The sequence below is a fragment of the Apodemus sylvaticus genome, chromosome 9 (genome assembly GCF_947179515.1).
Source record: "Apodemus sylvaticus chromosome 9, mApoSyl1.1, whole genome shotgun sequence".
NCBI classification, from domain to species: domain Eukaryota; kingdom Metazoa; phylum Chordata; class Mammalia; order Rodentia; family Muridae; genus Apodemus; species Apodemus sylvaticus.
In genome coordinates this window covers 22,948,296-22,970,704 of record NC_067480.1, presented here as the reverse complement: position 1 = coordinate 22,970,704, position 22,409 = coordinate 22,948,296, and the positions used below count along the sequence as shown (strand labels likewise).

Sequence of the window (22,409 nt, the reverse complement as noted above, 5' to 3'; positions counted from 1 at the left end):
ACTTGAGAGGATCTAGAAGACAAACCACTGGGCACATCTCTGGAGGAGTTTTTAGATTGGGTTAAATGAGATGGAAAGACACGCCCTAAATGTGTGTGGCTCTATTCCCTGATATATATGTATCAAGGAATATATATATATATATATATATATATATATATATATATATATATATATATGTGTGTGTGTGTGTGTGTATGTATGTGTATATATATATGTATGTGTGTGTATATATATATATGTATGTGTGTGTGTATATATATATATATATATATATATATTCCCGGTGGCTCCAGTCCCTCTTCTTCATTGAATTCCCATGGTGTCTTTGTTGAAAATGCATTGACCACTATAGGAGTTCAAACCACCTAAACCCACTCTTGTTCATTTCATTTGTCTGTGTTCTGTTTAGATAACTTTATTGATCATTCCTCTAGTTTACTAATCCTTTCTTATATATTATCCAGCCTCTTAATAATACTATCCCATACACCGTTTCAAAATATACTTTTTCTGTGGCTGAGGAGGTGAGCCAGTGGCTAAGAGTGCTTGCTGTTCTTCCAGAGGATCCACATCAGGTGGCTTGTAGCCATAGCAGGTGGACCCGCGTAGGGGGTAGGAATGGCGAGTGCCCGTGTACCTGTGGAGGAAGGCTACCCAGCTAGGGGGAATGGAACCCTTGATCCAGTCTTGATCCAGAGGCCTGAATCCCTGTGGAGGAAGTCCAGCTGGGCAGGGAAGTCCTGGGTCCTTTCTGGTGGCTGGAGATGCTGAGGCCTGTTCCATTTCTCCAACATGGCAAGTTTAGATAAGAGACAGTCCATGGTTTTCAAGCTTTATTATAGAAAAATAGGAAAAGGAAACAGAGAAGTAAAGAGGGAAAGAAAATATAGAGGGGTGAGAGCTGGCCATGACCACATGGAAAGAGGGGAGAAGAATGGGGTGAGAGGGGGAACAGGGGACGAGAGACAAGAGAGAGCGTGGACAAGAGAAAGGGGCAAGAGAGCGGGGAGGGGCCAAGAAGCCCCTATTATAGTGGCCAGGCCACCTGACTATTGCCATGTAACCGTGGGGCAGAGAAAACCTAACCCTGTAGCTAGGAGACCGTGGGGGTGGAGTCCAGCCAGAACACTAGCGGCCTGGCCCTATGTCACTGAGGGCCACAGGTTTATGGAGTTGAGGAGTCAGGAGCATGGAGTTGGTGTCAGGAGCTTAAGTAGGAGCATGACTCACAGTTCTGTCCCTTGTAGAATATTCTCCTGGGTCTCCAGAGTAAGCCTCGCTCAACCAGGCCACAGACTGCTTTTCATGGTCCCACAGTGACTCACAACTGTTTGCAGCTCCAGGGGACCCAACACCCTCTTCTGGCCCTCACAAGCACCTACACTTACTTAGCATGCACACAAGCACAGATTCAAGCAAGTCTTCCACTTTAGCTCATGACAAATGGGGATGTCTACACATGACATGAAGTCTTGGTACATTCATGTTTAGAATTTCCTGTCTTTGTCCTTTATACCCACATCTCTCATGGTTATTTTATACTGCTTCTCTGACAAATTCAACATTTACATCACCTCTGAATTTTTCTCAATTGATTGTATGTCACATAACTGTGACTCTCTTTCTTGCCCAGTAACACCTTAGGATGGTGTCTAGTGAGGGTAGTATTTTTGTAGACTCTGGATTCTGTTGTCTTCTTTTGAAGAGTGTTGGATCCTGGCAGTAAGCTAACTTTCCACAGCCATGACTGTTACCTTGGTCCTATTGAGACTCGGTTCTAGGTTTTGTCACAGTGCATCTAGTTGAGTTTTACTATTATATTTTCAAGGGAAAGAACAATTGGGAGCTCACCCTTAAGAAGTGTTTGGGATGTCAGGGAGAGCCAAGGCCTGTCAAATGCAATAGCCAATAGCCTGTCACTATGGCAAAATAACTCAGAGAAGCAACTCATAAGGAAGCAAGGTTTCTTTGGGTTCATGGTTTGACTTTTCAAATTATAGTCACTTGGTGCTCTTGGTTTAGAGCCTGTGGCAAGGGAACAATCCATCTTGCTTAGACTGGACTGCTTCCCTCATGGTGATCAAAAGCAAAGAAAGAGACGAGAAGGGTCCAGAGTCCCATTATGCCTTTCAAGAGCATGGACCAATGACCTAACTTCCTCCCCTCAGGTCCTGCCTTCTAAAGGTTCCATCATCTCTATTATAGTTTGTATCTCTGTGATAAAACATTGACCAAACACCTTAGAGAAGGAAAGAGTTTATCTCATATTACAGCTCCCAAGTCACAGACTGTCACTGAGGAAAATTAGGGCAGAAACCTGAAGGCAGAAACTGATGCAGAGGAATGCTTCTTACTGACTTGCTCTCCGTGTCTTGATCATCCTTTCTTATACTACCCAGGACCAGGAATGGTACTTGTGATGGTTTATAAATGCTTGGCCCAGGGATTGGCACTATTAGGAGGTGTGGCCTTGTTGGAGTAGGTGTATCACTGTGAGTGTGGGCTTAAGACTCGTAACCTAGCTGCCTGGAAGCCATTATTCTAGCAGCCTTTAGATGAAGATGTAGAAAACTCAGCTCCTCCTGCACCATGCCTGCCTGGATGCTGCCATGCTTCCTGCCTTGATGATACTGCACTGAACCTCTGAACCTGTAAGCCAGCCCCAATTAAATGTTGTTCTTATAAGAATTGCCTTGGTCATGGTGTCTGTTCGCAACAGTAAAGCCCTAACTAAGACAGTACTTCTCATAGTAGGCTGAGCCATTCCACATTAATCACTAATCAAGAAAATGCCTGACTAACAAGCCCACAGGCCAGTCTGATAGGGGCAGTTCCTTGACTAAGGTTCCCTCTTCACAGATGATCCAACTTGACAAAAACTATACAACCTTAATGGTGTAGGAAGGTGTTGGGTGAGCTTTCGAAAACATGGGTCTTGGGAGATACTTCCAAACCACAGCTCCAGGCCCCAGTAGCTCAGCTAGACCCAAGCTATCTCCTTAGCACTAGGCAGGTGCTAACAACCTCTGCTCAGTTCCTTCACGATTCTAGCTGGTGCATTCTTCTAGGTCTCTTGGAGAGCCATCCACGTATGCTGCTCAGGACTCAACACAGAGTGGATAATTAGTATCTTGCAACTTCCTTCCTAATGGTTTTCCCATTTCTTTGATTTTTCCTGCTGATTTTGTAGTCCCAGACTTGGATGTGTAACCCTTTGGTCCACCATCTTGAGACATGTTCCTAGTATATCTCAATGATGACAAATGGCTCACTAGGAAGATGTCACCTTTGTGTCCCTTTCTGCAAAAGCTCTGTCCACTTGGATTCTTGTCTGCCTCTGACTCCCTGGTACTCACAAATGGCTCCTTTTTGTACAGACAGGTTTAGCATCACTATTATGTGAAGAATGGGTTTTTGATATAGCTTCACCTCCGTGGCTAGGATCTGAAAGTTACCTGCCGTGTGTGTGTGTGTGTGTGTGTGTGTGTGTGTTTAAACCAACTGATTTAATGGCTAATAAATCTCACACTGGAGAAAGTTGATTCTATCACTAGTCAATAAGCATTTGTATTTTATTTCTCTTCCAGAAATAAAAAGAACATTGGTTTTTATATCCTACTTTACACAGAAACATATAAAAGGCTCTATGTGCTCCAGTGCATTTTCTTTTCTAAGGGATTTATCTTGTTTTATGTGTATGAGTGGCTTGCCTGTATCTCCATGTGTATGTATACCATGCTCATTCCCAGTGCTCAAGGAGGTCAGAAGAAGGCATCAGATCCCTGCAAGTAGAGCTGTAAATGGCTGGGAGCCACCACGTAGGTGCTGGGAACTGAATCCAAGTCCTCTACAAGAGCAGCCAGTGCTCTTAACTACTAAGCCATCTATCCAGCCCCTCCAGTTACATTTTCTAAACACTCATGGATCCACAACCCTAAACAAGGAAGGCTCCTGGGGGAATAAAAGGGTAAGTCTGGTCCTAGGCTTCAGAAAGCTGCCCTGAGGCAGCTACAGAGGAGTGCCGTAAGGGTGACAGGCAACATGTTTAGCAGGTCTTGACTTTGATCAAAGCCTAGAAGGAGGAGGAGGGAGGAAAGGCAGAAGAGGAGGGGTGGAGGAGAAGAAAAAAAGGTCTCCTGGGGAGCTGACTCTGTGCAAAACTGCCACCCTCAGTTCTCCCACTCCCAGAGACACACATGGCATGTCCAAGCATCTCACACACACACATACACACACACACACACACACACACACACACATGCACACGCGGGGGAGGGGGGACATGTACCCAGAGACAGGCATGACATATCCAAGCATCACCCTCCTACTCCACCTCCTTGTCTGTAGAAAATTCCTGATTGAGGTGATTCTTGGGAGTGTGCAATCCACAGGAACAACACTTGAAATACATTTGAGAACTTCAGCGTTCTAACTAGTCTCAAGTTCGTTGGTGTGCAGTCACATCTGGTACTGGGCCCCTCCAGAGCTGCTCAGACAGCCACAACAATACCATTCTGGAGATCTGAGTGGGCAGCTTGATGGTGGAGGACTTTTGGAATGGCACATCAAATGGCATCAGTTTCAGTGACATTCAGACAGCCATGCTGAACCTCATAGTAATCCCACTGGAGTCCCACTCCATGTCCATGTACCCCCTCCCTGCACTGTAAGGGGAGCCCAACAGCTTGCATCATATTCTTGCCGTCTCTTCATGTAATCCAGCCTGGCTATTAATAGGACTTCTAGTATTTTCTTACAGAACCTCCTGTGGTTGTTTCATGCAGTCCACTCAGGAAACCATCCACCCCAGCAATACAAAGAGGAGGAGCCTAACTGAACTGGGAACCGACCACGGTGGGATGAAGAAGGGGTAAGAAAACTGATTAGAAGTGAAGGAAAAAGACGAGTGTGGGCATCAAGTTGGGCTTAGGTGGGAATACGTGAAAGAACCCCGAGACAACCCCCCCAAGTGCTTTCTCTATAAAACCTGAAGTCTATTGGAAATGGCTGTGTGGTGGTTTGAATAGGAATGGCTCCCATAGACTCATGTGTATGAATGCTTGGTCACAGGAAGTGATGCTATTAGGAGGTGTGGCCTTGTGGGAGTGGGTGTGGCCTTGTTGGAGGAAGTGTGTCACTGGGGGTGGGCTTTGAGGTCTCCTATGCTCAAGCCACGCCCAGTGTGTTCCTCTCTTCCTGCTGCCTGCAGATTCAGATATAGACCTCTCAGCTCCTCCAGCACCATGCCTACCTGCCTGCCGCCATGCTTCACACCATTACAATAATGGTCCAAACCTCTGACCTATAAGCCAGCCCCAATTAAATGTTTTCTTTTATAAGAGTTGCTGTGGTCATGATATCTCTTCCGAGCAATAGAAACCCGAACTGTAACAGGTCGTCCACCGGTATTTAAGAAAGCCAACTCGGGGTGAGTTAAGCCACTTTACTCTTTTGGAAATATGTGCCACTGAAAGAAGCAACTGAAAATGGCTGGCTGGTCATGGGAGACAAACCACCCACCCTCCTGGCGGGACACAGAACTTGTTCTCAGTCCCACTAGCATCCTCAATCTTGGCCCCATGTTCTGCCACAAGAGCCTTTGCGCCATTCTGCCAGCCGTCTCCGGGAGGGTCTATAGCTCACCCTGACTCTCTCTGCTACAGTCCAAGGGAGGCCTTTCCATCCTTCGCAGGTGGGGGACAGTAGAGGAGACTGGGGTAGGAGCCCATGATGATTCAGTGCACCCAGCTTGATCCCTCTGACAGCTCCTGTGGACCTCTCCCCCAGAAGTTCTGAGTCTTCGAACTACCTGGACTGGATTCCTGCCCCCCTGCAGAGCTTGCCCAGTGAACAAGGAAATAAGTTCAGGGAGGGAAACTCTATAGGATTCAACCATTGTGCAGTGTCCTTTCCCCAGGCTCTCCTTCAGTCTTTTCCTGAATCCTTTCTAAGGGTGGCATTTGTGTTTAAGGAGGATCTCAGAAATGAACATAGTGGCCCTGGATCATGTGTCCTCTCAGTGCTCTGACACAGTCTACTGAAGCTATTGTATGGGAAGGGAAAGAGCCACTTGGAGGACATTGCACAAACTGGGCTGAGGGAACGCCCCTTAGAATAAAAGGCTCAGACTCCTAGGATGCCAGGTAGGCAGGTCTGAGGATTGAGGGTAGAGGAGAAGGTCTTAAACATCAGGCAGGCTTCTCCCAGAAGGAAGATGCTGGATCTTGGAATTGGCTTTGGATAAGGAGCACCCAGTATTTTCTTAGCCTTAAGAGGGTAGCGACCCAGCCTGCCACCTTTACTGTCATGTCTTAGAGCCCCAGCTGATCAGTTGACAGGAAGCAGATGTGGAACAGATGTGAGTGAAGGTTGGCGGGACACAGCCTTGGCAGATAGGGTCAATCTCAATGCCTCTAAGATAGTGCCTATGATGTCCCCAGGCGGGATTACATCACTAAGGAGTATGCCCCTTCACCATGGTGTGAGCATGGCATAGGAGATTTGGCTAGCAGGTGTTTCCCTCCTGCCTACAGTGTGCCAAGCAGGTGGTAACCCGAACCGTGTAACCAGAAACTCTCGCCCCTCCTGTGACACTCCATTCACTGTCTATTCGCTGGCACACAGTTCCATCCGCTTCTCTGTACCTGAGGGGTCTGCTTCATGTCCCCTTCAGTTTCCACAGGGCTCATGCCCATAGGTCACACAACTCGCTTGGAAATGCATTAGAATGTTAACCATTCCAATCCCAGTGGGGGCAGAGCTGCTACCTACCCATGACTTCATACAGCTTGTCCTTTATTCGGGGCCATCCTCCTTCCTGTCCTTCCCCAGGTCCAGCCACCTTGAATCTTACCCAGACTTCAGATACCCTAGCGCTTTTGCCAACCTGACCATCTGCGGGTGCCCTGTCTAATACAAAACAGGCCACTAAGAGCCAGGAGACAAGGAGGGACATAAGAACTCTGTCTGCCTTGCCTGGCCTTCTAGCCTTCCCAGTGGTGCCCATAGAGAGTTTCAAATATGAAGTTCACAGGGTGGCAGGGAATATGCCGGGCTCATTCTCAGAAGCTGGAGTCAAGTGACCAGTCAGGAGGCACCACAGCCAACAATATGCGCAGAAAGACGGGCAAACGGAACTGTGTTCTCTCAAAGGACGATTCACAGGGTTTGGAGTCTCAGGGACCTGGGATGCCATCAGAAGCCACCCAGAATTGATTCCAGAGCAAGGCTCTCAATCCTTGGGGAAGGGCTTTTATCTCAACTGGCTGAGATAGGGATGCTGGCTTAAATTATGACCTGAACCCATCTCTCCTCGGTGCCAACTCTTCTGGGCCATCCAATCCTCTGAAAGCCTTTGTATGACCCCAGCAGAGGTGGGGTCTGGAGTGGAAAACTCGGCCACCCACTGGTCCAGTGGTGGGCATGCCAGTTCCCAGCAGTTTGCCCTCTACAACTCACACCCCTAACCACCAACAACTGGTCTCACAGTATCCCCTCGTGCCCAATGTCCCCAGTGTTCTGGTATTCCAACACCTCGCCTCTACAGTCTGCTACTCCTAGGTCCCTGACCGCTGGCCCGCCCCTATGAGGGAGCCTCTTTTGTGGGTCTCAGCCACTTTCAGTACCCTGTGTCTCTGTCTTGCCCGTGTTCCTGTCCCCAGCTTCCTCGCCGCCACCGCTTGAGCATCTCCATCACCACCCTGCGTCCCTGCGTCCCACCTCGCGGTCTCGGGGTACCCGAGGATCCCCACGGTCCTGGCCCTGGCCTCCCGCGTCCCCCGCGTCCCCAGCCCCGCGCCGCTGACGCCATGACGCCGCGGCGGAGCGAGGGGCGGAGCGGGCGGCCGGACGAGCGCGGCTTGGAGACCGGTCCCGCAAGCAGCTGTGCGCCGTGGCCGATGGACATGGGCACGCAGGGATCGGGGCGCAAGCGGCTCCCCAACCGGGAGCGGCTGACGGCGGAGGACGACGCGCTGAACCAGATCGCCCGCGAGGTGAGCGAGGCGCGGCCACAGCTGTCAGCGTCCCCCGCGGTCCCCAGCCGTCCCCAGTGGTCCCCAGCGGCCGCGCTTTGGGCCGGGCCCCAGGAGCGCTGGGCCCCAGCTTTCATCCATGGCCTGCGGACTACTCGGCACCCGCCACACGCTGGTGGCGCTACTGCCCTCAGCTCCAGACCCTGGTCCTTGTGGGCCGCTAGACCCGGGGACTGACTCAATCGGGCTACCCGGGGCTCAGGGTGGCGGGGGTCCCAGTCGAGTGGGGGCCCAGTGTCCCTTCTTATACCGGGAAAGGCGGTTAGGACAACCCTGATGACCAGTTACGGCTTCAGAAGCCACATGGCCTTGCTGAAATGGCCCCAGTTGGTTGGTGACCATTGTCACATAGGGATCAGCTTGGGAGTAACTTAGGGGTCCCCGGTCTGGACCAGCCTGAGAGCAAGCGAGGGCATGTTTGGACGTTTGATGAAAGTTTCCTGGACAGTTCATTACAACAGCAAAAGCGTTCGCTAATGAACTTCTCGTGTGGCAAAGGAAGGCGCATGGGTGTGCATGTCTGCACAAACGCCGGGTTTCCTTCCACAAAGATGCAACCTTTAGGCTGCGGCAGCATGCGTGACACGTGGAAAGACTAGAGCAAACTGGTAGCAGCCGCTCTGGGGGAGGGGGCCGACTGGTTAAGACGCAGGGTGGACAAAGGAATCAGAGACATTTGAATTGCCTTTCCGTTCCTTTTGAGTTGAGCGTCCTGTGCGCACACTAAAATAGTAATAATAATAAAATTAAAATGTCCATGCAGGTGAAATCCAGGCTCCTCCCATCTCTTCCGAGCAGGTTGTGATGGAGAGTTAGCCTACATATTATTTCTGAGTGGAAACACTTCCCAGCAGTTTAGGCTATGGTTACCTTGGAGAAGTAGCGGCCGTGATCTTCCTGTTTGTAGTTGTGAATGCCTGGCTTCAGTTTTACTGGTACATAGGCCTGTGTTTGCAGAACACTGTGTAAAGAAATGGTTTTCTCTGTATAAGCCTGGAGAGGGCTTTCCACAAACTCCTACCCATCCCCTGAAGCCCAGTATACAAACTCTGCCCTCTTTGAGACCACTTAGCTCTCCAATGTCACCAGAGGTGTAAGTCCCTGCCTGTACCTGGTACAAGTTGGCAGAATGTGTGGAGGTTAGTTGGTTGCCTGTAGAAGGCGCCACACAGGCAGACAGGCAGGCAGGCAGGCAACATCTTATACCAAGAGCTCATAGAGACAGGTGCACGGTGGGTGATTAACGGTGTTGCTTACAGGACCTTCAGCTAAATACAGACACTTGCTAAATGTAGTGGCTTGAATATAATTTCCTGGTTACAACAGTCTCTAAGGTGGGTATGTGACTATACAGCAAACAAGTGTCCCTGGAAGGGCCAGAGTGCCCCACAAACCCCGGTGGTTGCAGGACAAAGGAATGAGAAGGTTGGAAGTCCTGTAAGCCAGCCTCTTATCGCTGGTTGTTATAAAAATAGATTGGAAGCAGAGACCAGGGAATGGTTCTACCTTGCAGCCAGGGAGCCGCAGTCAGCAGTTATAAAGACAGGCAGGAGTCAGACCTGAGCTTCCAGACAAGTCAGACCACTCAGAACCGTGCTGGTCTAGGAAAGCCAGCTTCCCAGCCCCCACCCCCAGCCCTGTTCTCATCTCCGAGAGAGGACCAGACTCCCTAAGGCCTCGGAGACACACAAAGGAACTGCAGGCAAAGTATTTCCAACCAACGAATGAAAAAAGTCAGCCACAGATGAGGCCCTTACCCAGACCCAGGGGCATTCAGTGAAAAGATTGGAGGGAGCAGGTGATGCTGTCTGCCCTGCTACAGACTGAATTCTGTTGGCCAACTGTGAAGTTAAATCAGTATTCGGATGGCAAATCTCTAACCCCTGAATTATTGAACGTTCTTGTGGCCATTAGCAAAATTGTCTCGGGCTTGGTTTGCAATTCACTCTTTAAGCCATGATCATGGTATCCAACACCCAATCCTAAACAGCCAAGAGTTAGCGGGGAAACTGGAAAGGATTTGGATCACAAAGAGGGTAATGGCAATGTGGGTAGGATTTTCTTGTCATCTAGCACTGGAGAGGGCAAGAGGGAGGATGCGTGCGGACGTGGAGGCCTGTCTGGGCTACAAAGCGAGACTGTCTCACAAAAAAGAAGAGTGGATTGGAACCTGTCGATCAACAGTGTCCGTAGAAGACCCCATCTGATCGGAAAGGTAGTGGGAGGGTCTGAGGTTCTGGAATGAGAGAGAATTCCAGCTAGCAGATAACATCAGAGGCTGTTTCCTGGAGGAAATGGTATCGCGAGCTCATGAAGGATCTATCTACCAGTCAGATGGTTTGGCTGCCAAGACAGAAGCCCTGACCACTTGACCTAGACAAGGGGCATATAGCAGCACAGTATGGAAATCTGAGGAGAGAATGCTAGTACTTGTACCTCAATACTATAGGCTCCTGTGTGCTGACCCTATCCATAGGCAGAGGTGCTGTGTAGAAATTCACTGACTTTAGCCTCAGCTAAGGGATCATTCCAGGATGGATCCCTGAATTATAGTCCCCTCTGTCTGTCTCTCTCTAGAGACCTAGAGGCAGCTCTCTGAGAAACCTCTGCAGGTCTCTAGAGTTCTGCTCCAAATTCTGAGACCACAGATGACTGGCTTCCATGAAGTCTATTGCAAAAGGAGACAGGACTCTCCATGCCTGGCCTGGATCTGGGGAGGGCTCCTTGTCCTGTGCACATGCCAACTAAGGACAGGGCATCCCTGAATCCTTTAGGAAGTTGTATAGACCTGAGTGGAGGTGGAGGGGTTATGAGTGGTAGGAGGAATGTTGCTTTCAGGAAGACGAGTGGAGATTCTGGGTCAAGGTCATGAGGAGGCCTGGGTCATAGGGGCAGCGGACCCACTCAGTGGAGTGGAATAGGAATTCAATTCTCCTGGGCTGGAAAGAACAGAGCCTTTCAGTGCCCCTCCACAGTTTGCCTTGCCTCTTTCCATTTCCACGGGTCCTGTCTGGCTCCAACCCAGCAAGTAGATGGGTTCTCATTTAATATGTCTTTGGCATATCAGTGCTGATTGGATCATCTTTGAGAGGTGAAATTCTAGCATGATGTTGGGGGTAGGGGCTTGCCAGCAGTCTCCAGACAGTAAGGCATGGCCTTCTAGGAGGCTACGAGTGCCAGGTCTCACATCTGGGCAGAGGTGTTGTTGAAGTCTTCAGAAGGTAGATCTCCAGGCTGAGTCTTCCCTCCTCCCACGAGGACCTTCTGCCAGGGACTTTGGGAGGGCCTAGACCTCCCCTTCAGCTCTCTGCCCAAGGCTGTTCAGTCTCCTCTCCAGGACTTTCCAATGCCACAGTCACAGCAGCTGACTTCATTTGGGTTTGTCCATCATAAGCTAGCGGAGTCCTCATCTCCTTGGGTGGTGAGTTGGCCCCTCCCTCTGTGGCCTGCATGAGATGCCTTTCCACACTCCATAGGGCAAGACAGAAAGGGAAGGGGGATCCAGGTGGCCCTCCTAAGAGAGACACAGATCTGGGGAATGGTCATCACCTGTAAGGTATTATGAATACCCATACCCGTCCCTGAAGCCTCTTGTCTAAAGGAACCCACTGTAAGTGAATTCTCCTGTAAGCATGCGGTCCAGGAGCATTGAATATTGAAAGCGTAGACCCCCCCCCCAACTTCACCTTCACTGGACCAAAGTTCCTGGCATGTAGAAGATTTCCCCCCTCATCCCCAGCAGCACTCCTGGGAGAAGGCAACCTGCAGCCATTAGCTCACACGTGAGAACAGAGAATGTCACCCTCCCACTCTGGTGGCTTCCTGCCCTGGATGCACAGGCTGATGGTTCGTGTCCGTGTTACCCTGCTGAGCCCATGCTCCATCCTGCTTGTCCCTAGGGCTCCTGCAGGAAACCGCAAGCAGCCACATGCCTGCTGCAGGCTCTTCTCCTGGGAAACCTGCTGGGAACACCACCTCTGTGCTGGGCAGTCCCACTGAGATAGTCCTTCCCTGTGTGCTCTGCGTAGCCTCCCAAGCAGGCCTCAGGCCTCAGCCAGTGTGAAGTGAGCCTGTCTCTGCACCTGCTTGCTCAAGCTTCAAGGCCATTGGGATTTCAGTGGGTTGGGATATGCTCATGGGTCTAGTTCATTTTAGACTCTTACCTCTACTATCTTTAGCAGCAAGATGACCTGGCTTTCTTGGATTGAGGGATCTGGGAATCACCCAGCTACCATGACAGACTCCTGGCCTCTGTCATAAACCCCATACCCCATTCCCCCAATGTGACAGACACTGGGGCCAGCCACTGCCTGAATTCAACAAAGGGAGATGGCCCTTTTTACGACCCCGCCACTTAACTACAGTCAGATGTCTTTGTTTCCCAAGACTAGTTAACTCAGAAAAGTCTACCGGACACTGGGCTGTGCCACCCGGGGTGGTCAGGTTATTACTGTGCAGTGAGGAAGTGGTGGTACCCCACCTTCCATACGGTGGAGGAACATGTGGCTTTTCATTGTCCAATGTGAAGAACTGCCCCACCTCAAATGTAGCCATCCTGGGTGGCCCTCTATGACAGACACAAATGTGGGGGATGGGCATCATCTGTGAGGTATTGTGAATGGCCAAAACAGGAGTTCCTGGGCCCGTGAGCTTGGACTATTGATGTGATTTCCGGAAGATGGAAAAAAACTACAGAGGATTCAGAGTTTTGTCTGGCCCACCCTGCTGTCTCTGGTGGCCTCTAGGCCACACCCACAGCTATTTCTATCAGAGCCAGCTGTCCCTTCCTCCATCTGTGGAGGGTCTAAGTGATTCCTCGCTCCATGCTCAGTGTCGGGATTTTCCAATGAAAGGCTAAAGAGACCTTACTTAGACTGGATGATGAAGGCCACAGTCCTGGAGGGTAGTCAAGGTTGTCACCTGCGAGTCTCATCAAAGTGTGGGACACAAAGGGAAGAAGCTTCATCCCACAAGCGTACTAAGTCTCCTCAGAAGAGTAGAGCGTTCGTTTAATGCCCCGTCTAAGACGTCATTGTAGAAGACAGCCTACGCTCAGGCCAGCTTCGCCCGTCCCTGGGACAGCTGTCCCCAGCTGACCTGTGAGCCCTCGGTGTAACCTTTCATGAGGCAGCCACTAGTGCTCTCTGCCTTCCTATGTCCAGGACTTCTTCTTTTCACTCCTCTACCTGGAAAGCTTTCATTTCTATCTCATCAAACTAATATGCAGTTTTACTGTTGTTCCTGTTCCCGGGCCATTACCAACACAGCTGGACAGTTCTGTTCATGGTTTTGTAAATTTAGGGCTTTCTTTTTTAAATTTATTAATGTGTGTCTGTGTGGATTTATGTGCACTGTGTGCATGTAGGAGGCCAGAAAGTTTTGAATTCCCTGCAACTGGAGTTACAGACGGTTATGAGCCACCATTGGGGTGCCAGGAACCGAACCTGGGTCTGCTGCAGAAGCAATTGGCTGATCAGTCTCCTTAGTTCCCGAACTCTCCTTTTAATACTTGTCAGACCCTGGCACATCTCTGTTGAGAACATGGCTTCTTACACTGCTGTGTGTATTGGTTTGAAAGCACTAATGATGCACTCAGTCACCAATAGTGCCTCTGTGTCACGGTAAGGAGAGAAATCAAGGCTCTGCCCCTTGGTGTCATTTATAACCTCTGCCTGTGGTATATGAGTCTAAACCTGGGCCTGTCTGAACTGTCCTGTGAATCTGTCCCTCTGTCTCAGTCTCTCTGTGTCTCATAAAGGACTTTGCTCTGCCTTTTATTGACCAGCACAGGAAACGTCACATGGGGAAGGAATGAAAGACATGCTACAGAAATCTTTAGCAGGGTTTCACAAGGGATTAAGTCACAGACTCCAGTTGATCCCATCTTAGAGACAGTAGTACAAACATTATTTTTCACCAAGCAATATACAAATGTAGGCAGCATTAATGGTGGATACTCAGTTTCATAAGATTGTTTTCAATCTATATTTGCTGTTTTCAGCAAATAATTAGCATAACACACACATTGTTCTCTGGGCCAGGGGCATGGCAAAATCGTAATTTAAGATTATAGCTATGCATTAGGTTATAGAAGCTGGTTACATGGGAGATCTAAGGCAAGTCAGGTTGATTGTTACATTGCTTTCTTAAAGGCAGATCAAGCAAATGGTTTTGAGTTCACAGTAGGACATCAGTCTTGAGTCTTACATGACCTCAAAGTATATTATTAACATATTATATATATGTACATACATATCTATATGTACATGCTTACACACATATATGTACATATAATATATTATATATATTTATATATAAAATAGACTGTAAGGTCTAGCAAAAGTTCCAGTTTCTAGAGTATAAAAGATATTTTCATAAACAATGCATTGCCACTGCCCTGTAAAAGCCAAATATTTTAATGGGCCCATAAGTCCCTGAATAGCCTGGTGAATGCCATGGTTTTCACAACTATTATGCATATAAGTAGATATTCTATCACTAAAGTACAACTTATAAAACTATTTTTCATAGGCTTATCAAGTTTAAATGCTGTCCGTTGGCTTCCTGGGTTGAAGTTTGAGAGTGGGTATCTGTGGAGACCGGTCCCCATTCCCCCACATCCTCACCCTGCATTTCTATTGTAGTGGTTAAATAATATACTCATTGGCATAATGTCATGGTAGGTTGAGGGTATTAGATGCTAGAATCAGGTTTCAAGGGTTCAGATTTGTCCTTTATTCCATGGTCAAAAGCAATTACATGAGCACTTGGACCTCCCATAAGTATAGCAAAGAAATATAGCAAACAGTCCACTTCCCATGAGGTAGGTGGTTACGAGGGCAAATGAGAGATGTCAGGTAAAGGTCTCAGGGCAATGGCCAAAGTGCACACAGGAAGTGCCAGTGGAAGTGAGCGTGTTACATACTCTTTGGGAGTCAACTAACCAGCACAAGTAGCTATTTCTTTTTATTTAAACTGCTTGCCTGTTCCTATATCTATAATCTATAATTCTTCAAAGTCTTAACCAACCCTTTATGGTCCCATTTTGTAATGGAATTAGTCAGACCATCCATGCATTCTATGTGTTCCCCACAACCCTCCCAGTCAGGTGTGGGTGTCCTCGGGCTTTGGCCTCCTTGGCTCACGCTCCCTTCTTACAAGCTCTGAAGGATGGATCCTTTTGCCTTTGAGGGGTGGAGGTTGAGTCCCTGTCTCCTGGATTGTAATTGTCTTTCTTGGCTCAAAACTTGGTTTTGCTGGAACATGTCCTTCTGAACAAGGGTACCCTTTCCAAATATTTGCACACCTAAAAAAGCCTCCTATTCTATCCCCCAACTTGATTGATAGTTTGGTTGTGTATAGAGGTCTAGGTGAAAAGTAAATTTCCAAAGAACGTCAACTGTTTCTCTGTGTCCTTTGAAGTTTCCAATTGGCGTTGTTAACTGAAAAGAGCCCTGTGCAGGAAGTGAGGTGGCGCTCGGTCCTCTGTGGGGAAGGCTGCAGTCTGTGGGCATCCGCAGAGCCACAGCGAAGGAGAGTGGGAAGCAGCACAAGCAGGTTTGTCAAGGACATGCCTGTATTACCTACTAAGCCAGTAAGTCAATGTGGAAAAGCAAAATTAAAAATGAATTTCTGCTGTCATCTCAGGGCCTCTTCCTATTTTATTCTAGCTTTGAGGGTTGTTCTGAAAACTTTAGTCCCTTCCGCAGTGTCAGCCTTATTACCTGCTTTTATTCTCTGGACCCTGTAACTTTCACTATTCTTACTGTCCTAGGCATTCTCCATATGTGTTGAGTGTGACTGGCTTCATTCAATCTGGAAATGACTATCCAGAATTTCTGTGAGGTTTCTGGTGTTCCCACCCCACCAGCCAGCCATCATCTCTCTTCTGGGCACGACGACGACTGATGTTCTGTCTACCAGTCTGTCTTTTATTAGATCATCTGGGACAGAATTCAAGTTAATCGACTCCTACTAAATATACCTGAACTATATTTAATTTTAATTTCTTGAGGTTTCCCTCCTGCCTCTCATCTTTTTTCTCCCTTTCTGATTCTTCCTTTTAAATCTTGTTTTACTGCATATTTATTTTGAGACATAAATCATATCTCTGCCTTGAGATTACAGAGATCCTCCTGCTTCTGCCTCCCAAGTGCTGGGATCAGAATTGTGTACCACTGTACTTGGACCACATGTATTTATTTTATATGTGTGTGGATGTGTGTGGATGTGCAGGCATGTACGCATGTGCATCCCACAGGACAAATGTCAAAGGATAACATGTGGGAGTCACTTCTCTCACACACATTCAGATTCCAGGGATGAAACTCAAGTTGTCAGTCTTGCAGCAGGGATGTATTTACCCACTGAGCCATGTGGCCAACTTTCTTCCCCCCACCACCTCTCTCCCTCTCTCTTTCCACAAATATAGAGTCTCACTATATAGTCTATGCCGGTCTTGAACTTACTATCTTCCTACAAAGCAGATAAATCACTCATTAGTTTGGAGTTGAAAAAATAAGTAAGATTTTTGAGCTGGGTTTAAGAACACACACCTGTGATATTTACCCTTGAAAAGTAGAAGCAGGGGGATTGCTACAAGTTCAAGGGCCAGTTTGGGTTACATAGCAAGTTCCAGGATGGCCAGAGTAATCTAGCAAGACTTTGTCTCAAAAAATAATAATGTGTGTGAGTATGTGTATGTGTGTGTGTGGGGGGGGGGAGGAATGGGAGAAAAAAAGAAAAAAAGAAAATCCAACAAAATAGCAACAGCCAAAATCTGACATTAGGCATCGAGAATCATCTATTCATTCATTGGTTTGTCTAGTTCTCTAGAACCTGAGATGCACCTTACATTAAAAAAAGAAAGAAAAAGCCACCTGGAGTTGGGTAGGCAGAATGTGATCCAGCCTTGGCAGGGGTAAACTCTCAGGTCAGCAGCGCATGAGAGCCAGGAACAGTCAGCGTTGAGCCACTGGTGCCCTCCGTCAGGATTTCCACTCCCTTCTTGGTATGATTCACCAAGCAGCTCTGACCCTGTTTATATAGAACACCTCAGAGGATCACACGCTGTCCAGTCCAGGGGCTCACATGCTATCCGGGGGGTTCACATGCTGTCTTGGGGGTGGGGCTCAAACACCATCCAAGGACTCACACATGCTCTCCCGGGGCTCACATGCTGTCCAGAGCTCACACACTGATCATTCCGCTTTTTACCCCTTCCCATGATGCATTGCTATCCTTGTCCTTGGTTTCTTTTATTCTTACTTCCTACCATCTTCTATGATGGCAAGATATCCAGGCTGATAGTACCAGAGGTGGGATTCCCAAACCAACTGAGTAGGGAACGTGGATATCCCAAGTATCCTGAAATGCTTCTGGTTGACTCTGGCACATTTGCTCTCTCTCATTCAGAGCAGCCTGGCCTTCCTGGTTGTGGTGGGAATTGTCTGTGTCTCTGAAGGCTATCACAAGAGCCACCGTCCTTGATCACTGTTGAGCAGTCGCGGTGTGGCAGCGCAATTGAGGACCTTCATTCTCAATTGTTTTGAAATGGATAGAAATAGCCACGTAGCCAGCAGCCACTGTGCTGGCAAAGGTCCCGTAGCTCTGGAGCAATGATTTATCCCTTATGGAGCTATATTATAATAACCCTATCCCATAATTTGAAATCCCAATTGAGATTTCTCTAGCCACATATCACTCACGATCTGGCACAGACGTGGAGGGAAATGCTGTACAGGTGGGAGGGAACAGGTAGCCTGTGGTGGCGCGTTGCCTGAAACACGCATATAGAAAGGTCTTCATCCTATCCCTTTGTCTGTGGAAGAGGAATGGTACTGCCAAGTAGTTATGGTAACGTGGTGGAGTGTGTCGTGTAGCACTTAGCAGGTACTACTACTGAAAGGGCGGTGGACATTTCCTGCTTGCATGTGGCTTGGGCAGATAAACAGGTGACCTTGGTGCTCCAAGTCCAATTGGGACATAGCCAAGGATTCAGGGGCAGGGTTGAAACTCTTCCTCCTCAGTAAAAAGATGGAGCAGGGTGAGGACAGAGGGGAAGGATGGGAAAGAAGTTAGAAGGAAGATAACCTCCGACCAGGAAGAGAAAGGCAGATGGCATAAGGGACTGGTTAAATGAACTTACTGTGACCATGTTAATGGCTGTGGCTTCATTTGCTTGTGACAGGATCACTCGCTACCAGGTTGATCTTGAACTGAAGAGCCTCCTGCTTCAGGATGCTGGGATCACAGGCTTGTACCACTGCATTTGGCTTCAAGGCTGTGGTTTAACTGTGTTCATCTTAGTGTTCACAAGCCTGTGGGCTTTCCTGGCTCAGAGTATGAGAGCCGTGGACTGCTATGATTTGGATTTGGAATGAAGACACACACACACACATACACACCTGCTGATATATTGAAGGGTTCCTTCTTAGTTGCTGGTAGTATTTGAGGAGGATCTTCTGAGAAGCTTTAGGAGGTGGGGCCTAGCTGAAGGAAATAGAGCAAAAGACTGTCTTTGGAGGCTCTATTTTGTCTGAGGGCCTTCCTCTGTCTTTTACTCTCTGGTAGCTTCCTGTCTATCATGAAGTAGGAAGCTTTAACCACAAGGTCCCACCACCATGTGCTTGTCCTCAGAATCATAGCCCAAGACTCGTGATCCAACTCCCTAGATGTCTTCCTCATTCCCTTAAGTTGTTATAGCAGGTATTTTGCCCTCGTCAAAGCCTGCTGATGCTGTCCTTTGCACAAAGGACACCTGTATTCAGCATCAATACTGTATTAGTATCACTCTTGTTTCATGGTCCTCAGTTTAAGTCGGCAGGAGGATGCACTCAGGTTCCCCATCCTCAAGTACCCTAGGCAAGTGACTGTCTTGAGGGACTTCCTGAAGACCTGGACCTTCGAGGCTGGGCTTGTTCACAACTGTTTATCTTTGGGCTTATCTGACCTCTTAGAAGCTACCAAATTACCTCCCTATTTTTAACCCATGCCTCCAGCCAGCCAGCATGGTTGCCACATGGGTTGAGACGAGGTAATGGCCTTTTAACTCCTCATTTCCATTTCCGATGTCTTCCTTCGGGATACTCTGGGGTTCCTTAGCCTAGATGCTATTGGTTTTGAGGACCAGCTCATACCCTCTTGTGTATATACCAGATCAGCAGATGCCAGTAACTCCACCTCCTCAGTGGTGATAGGGGAATATGTTTCCAGACGTTGTCAGATGCCTTCTGGGGGAGAACACTGATTTAGGTGTTGCCTCCCCTCTGTCAAGTGTGTGCCTTGAGTGCAGATGCTATGGAAGCCTCGATGTGCAACTCTGTCAGGGCAAGTGGCTGTTCCTCGGGCAAGCAGAATGGCTAGCTATTTTTTTTTTTTTTTTTTTTTTTTTTTTTGCATTTCCTGCATTGGGCCTTATGGAAAGTTGTAGAGAAGGGACCATTTCCCTGGAGTCAGGGAGTTAGGTGGGATGAGAGGGAAGTTGAGCAGTTCTAGAAGTCAGCTTTGGATTCTGGAAGTGGAGGCCTCAGCTGCAAACTTGATGGCTGTGTTCCAGAAGGATGGTGGCATTGCCTGTGGGATGCTGGTAGAACAACACACTACAGACTGAATAGTAGTAACTCGGATGTTGGCTGTTCATAGTCCTGGATGCTACAGGTTCAAGGTCAAGGCGTATTCAGGTGCAACCTTGGTCTGCTATGTCAGCTCAGCTGCCCACTTGAAATCCGGGTATGGTGGCAGAGGGAAAATGGGGCACATCCCAATTCAGCGTGACATGTGAGGGTGGGGCTGGAGGGCCGTGAATACTCAACCCAGAATTAGCAGGGCACAGAAACGGGACAACAAATGATCAATGACATCCACCTTTCCACAGGATTAAAATTGTCCCCATGCCTCCAACAAAGCAGAGCTTCTTAATATAGATGCTGGGTCACTGTCTTACCCAGAATCCTCTCCCCATCACCCTTGAGTCCCTGCAGCTCCCATCTTGGCTCTTTCCTCAGGACTCCATATTCGCAGAATGTACCATGCAGCCTCTGCACCTCTTTCTGTTAGCCCAGACGGGACTGTGCACATAGCACTGTCTGGCTGAGGACCCACCCTTGCTCTACCCAGGGCGGTCCAGTCCCTTAGCCAGTGGGATACAGGTGACCCTGGTCTGCTGAGTGGGACAGGAAGGCCTTGCTAATGCTCTACCACAGTGGTTCTCGACCTTTCTAGCACTGCAACCCTTTAAATACAGTTCCTTGTGCTGTGGTGAGCCCCCACCCCCACCCCTACAACCATAAAATTATTTTTGTGGCTGCTTCATAACTGTAGTTTTACTACTGTTATGAATTGTAATGGAGATATCTGTGGTTTTTTTCTGATGGTCTTTGATGACCTACGCCACCCCTGGGATCCAGTTGCGACCCACAGGTGGAGCACCACTGCTCTAGCACCTTTGCCTCCTTCACTTGTACCCCTAGCTCCTGCTTTTATGTGTGACTTCAGAGGGAAGCACACCAGCTCTCCCTCTCAATGCCTGAAAACCTGGCTTTAGAGTGAAGTTGATTCCAGCCCCATCCCCCGTCTTTTTAACTTGGATTTTGTTTCAGCTTTAGTTTCTTTTCCTTGGCTAAATGTCTTTTCCAAGGCCTCCTTCCATAGAGCAGGAGGGCTGATAATCAGTGCTACTGGGTACTGTGGGGAAAGGGTGAGGGTCCCATCCCAGGGGCTAGCCCTCCGATAGCAGTTTCTAAAACATGTTCCTCAGGAGTGAGGTAGGGTAACAAGCCACAACCCTCAGGGTGCTCACTCTGTATCCCACACAGTTTTTATTCTGCTCTGCAAGGTTCAGAGTGATTTTCGATGAGGCCCACCTTCCCCCCTGGAAGGCTCCCTATACCTCATCTTCAATAGCCGGTGCTTTCTCTTTAAGCCCCACAGGGTCCCATAGTGTGTGAACAACAACGGCGCCAGCTCTGCCACCAGCTGTGTCTATATCGTGGATCTCTGACTAGCCGGAGACCCCAGGGTCTGCCTCTGTAGGCGGAAGGCAGGAGTCACTAAGAGGGCTCATGGTTGACCTGCATGCACAGCCCAGGTCTGTCTTCCTCGAAGAACACACTGTCCCCTCCCTCCTCACCTGCTGACTTTCCTCCTTTGAGGTCTCTGGCCCATGGTACTTCTTTGGGAAGCCTCATGACCTGCCCAGTTCCCACCCAGCCTGAAATGTGCCCCTCTCCCAGATTCCTCTCCTTAATCAGTGAGTGGGCTGTTGTTTCCTCTTGCCCCTCCCCCCACCATCACCATGAGCCCCCCAGGCTGCCCTGCATGACTGGTGGACCTCCTGCTGCCAGGGTACCACCTGTGGGAGAAAAGCAGTCAAAGGCTTAGAGTGACTTCCTATTGGGTTTACGGACACTAACTTATATTGGGAAACGTCTGTGAATAGACTGTTCATTTCCCAGGCAAGTTACCAGTCTCTGTCAAAGTCCACACGTGGGTGGATGACGTGGCTATTATGGCCAGCCCGTTCTTAATGGTCACAGCTCCTTAGTTCTCAGCACACTCAGAAACTGCAGACTCTCTGCCCTTTAGCTTCCTCAGAGTTCACCAGCAAAGGGCTGCAGCCCCAGAGACCACAGTCATTCCTGTGGCCAAGGCCTTTGGGCTCTTCTTGCTGTGAGAACTTCTTCTCCCAGCTCCCCAGCCCAGCAGCATCTCCTAAGAGGCTCCCTGGGTCATACTGAATCTTTCATGGGGAATGTAGCATTGACCATTAACCTTGGGTCCCACAGTTCCCATGCGTCGGCTTTGCCCATCTCGGATGGAGCCACAGAGTCCCCGAGCTCCGGTGCTCCCTCCTGAGGGATGGATGCTGTCATAAAACCATGGCACACGTGAGCTGGTGTGAATGTCATATGTGTGCTGGGCCTGCTGTCTGTGCACACGTGCTCAACAGGGGAGTTCTCCTTACACAACCTCAGAAACTGCATAGAACATCATGCCAGTCACAGACATGTATGCAATGGTCACCTGCCTGTCATCTGTGCTTAGAGAGGTAGAGGGGTTCACACCTCTGTCCCCAGGCCAAAACTCTCCTCAGGACTGGACATTCCAGGTTCCTCTTTCCCCTTGAGACTCTAGGTTCCTGCATCCAGGTTCTCGCTCAGGCTCCTGGCTAAAGGCTCTAGGACCCAGGCCCTGTTACTTCAGGTTCTAGGCACCAGGCTCTGCTCTAGAATCTAGACTCCTTGTTCCCTTCAAGACTCCAAGCTTTAGGTTTCAGGTTCTACCTCAGACTTGGCTCCAGGCTTCAGGCTGTCTGACTGGGTTACGGAAAGGCATCTTTGAGGTAGGATATTAGCCACCTGCTTGCCTCCCAGA

The 22,409-nt window shown here is 48.8% G+C and overlaps 1 protein-coding gene across 9 annotated transcripts in view; it reads left to right on the top strand.

Moving 5' to 3' along the window:
- The first annotated feature begins 7,837 nt into the window (after window positions 1–7,837).
- The window catches only part of Lrrfip1 (LRR binding FLII interacting protein 1), a 132,143-nt gene continuing 117,571 nt past the window's right edge, over window positions 7,838–22,409 (top strand). For 3 of the 9 annotated variants that reach the window (XM_052193641.1, XM_052193642.1, XM_052193640.1), the window contains exon 1: window positions 7,847–7,997. In XM_052193641.1, the coding sequence (XP_052049601.1) occupies window positions 7,902–7,997 (96 nt within the window). In that variant the 5' untranslated portion in view covers window positions 7,847–7,901. Of the gene's footprint in view, window positions 7,998–22,409 lie in introns of all 9 variants that reach the window. The other 6 variants (XM_052193652.1, XM_052193649.1, XM_052193646.1 and 3 more) reach the window with 4 other exon arrangements.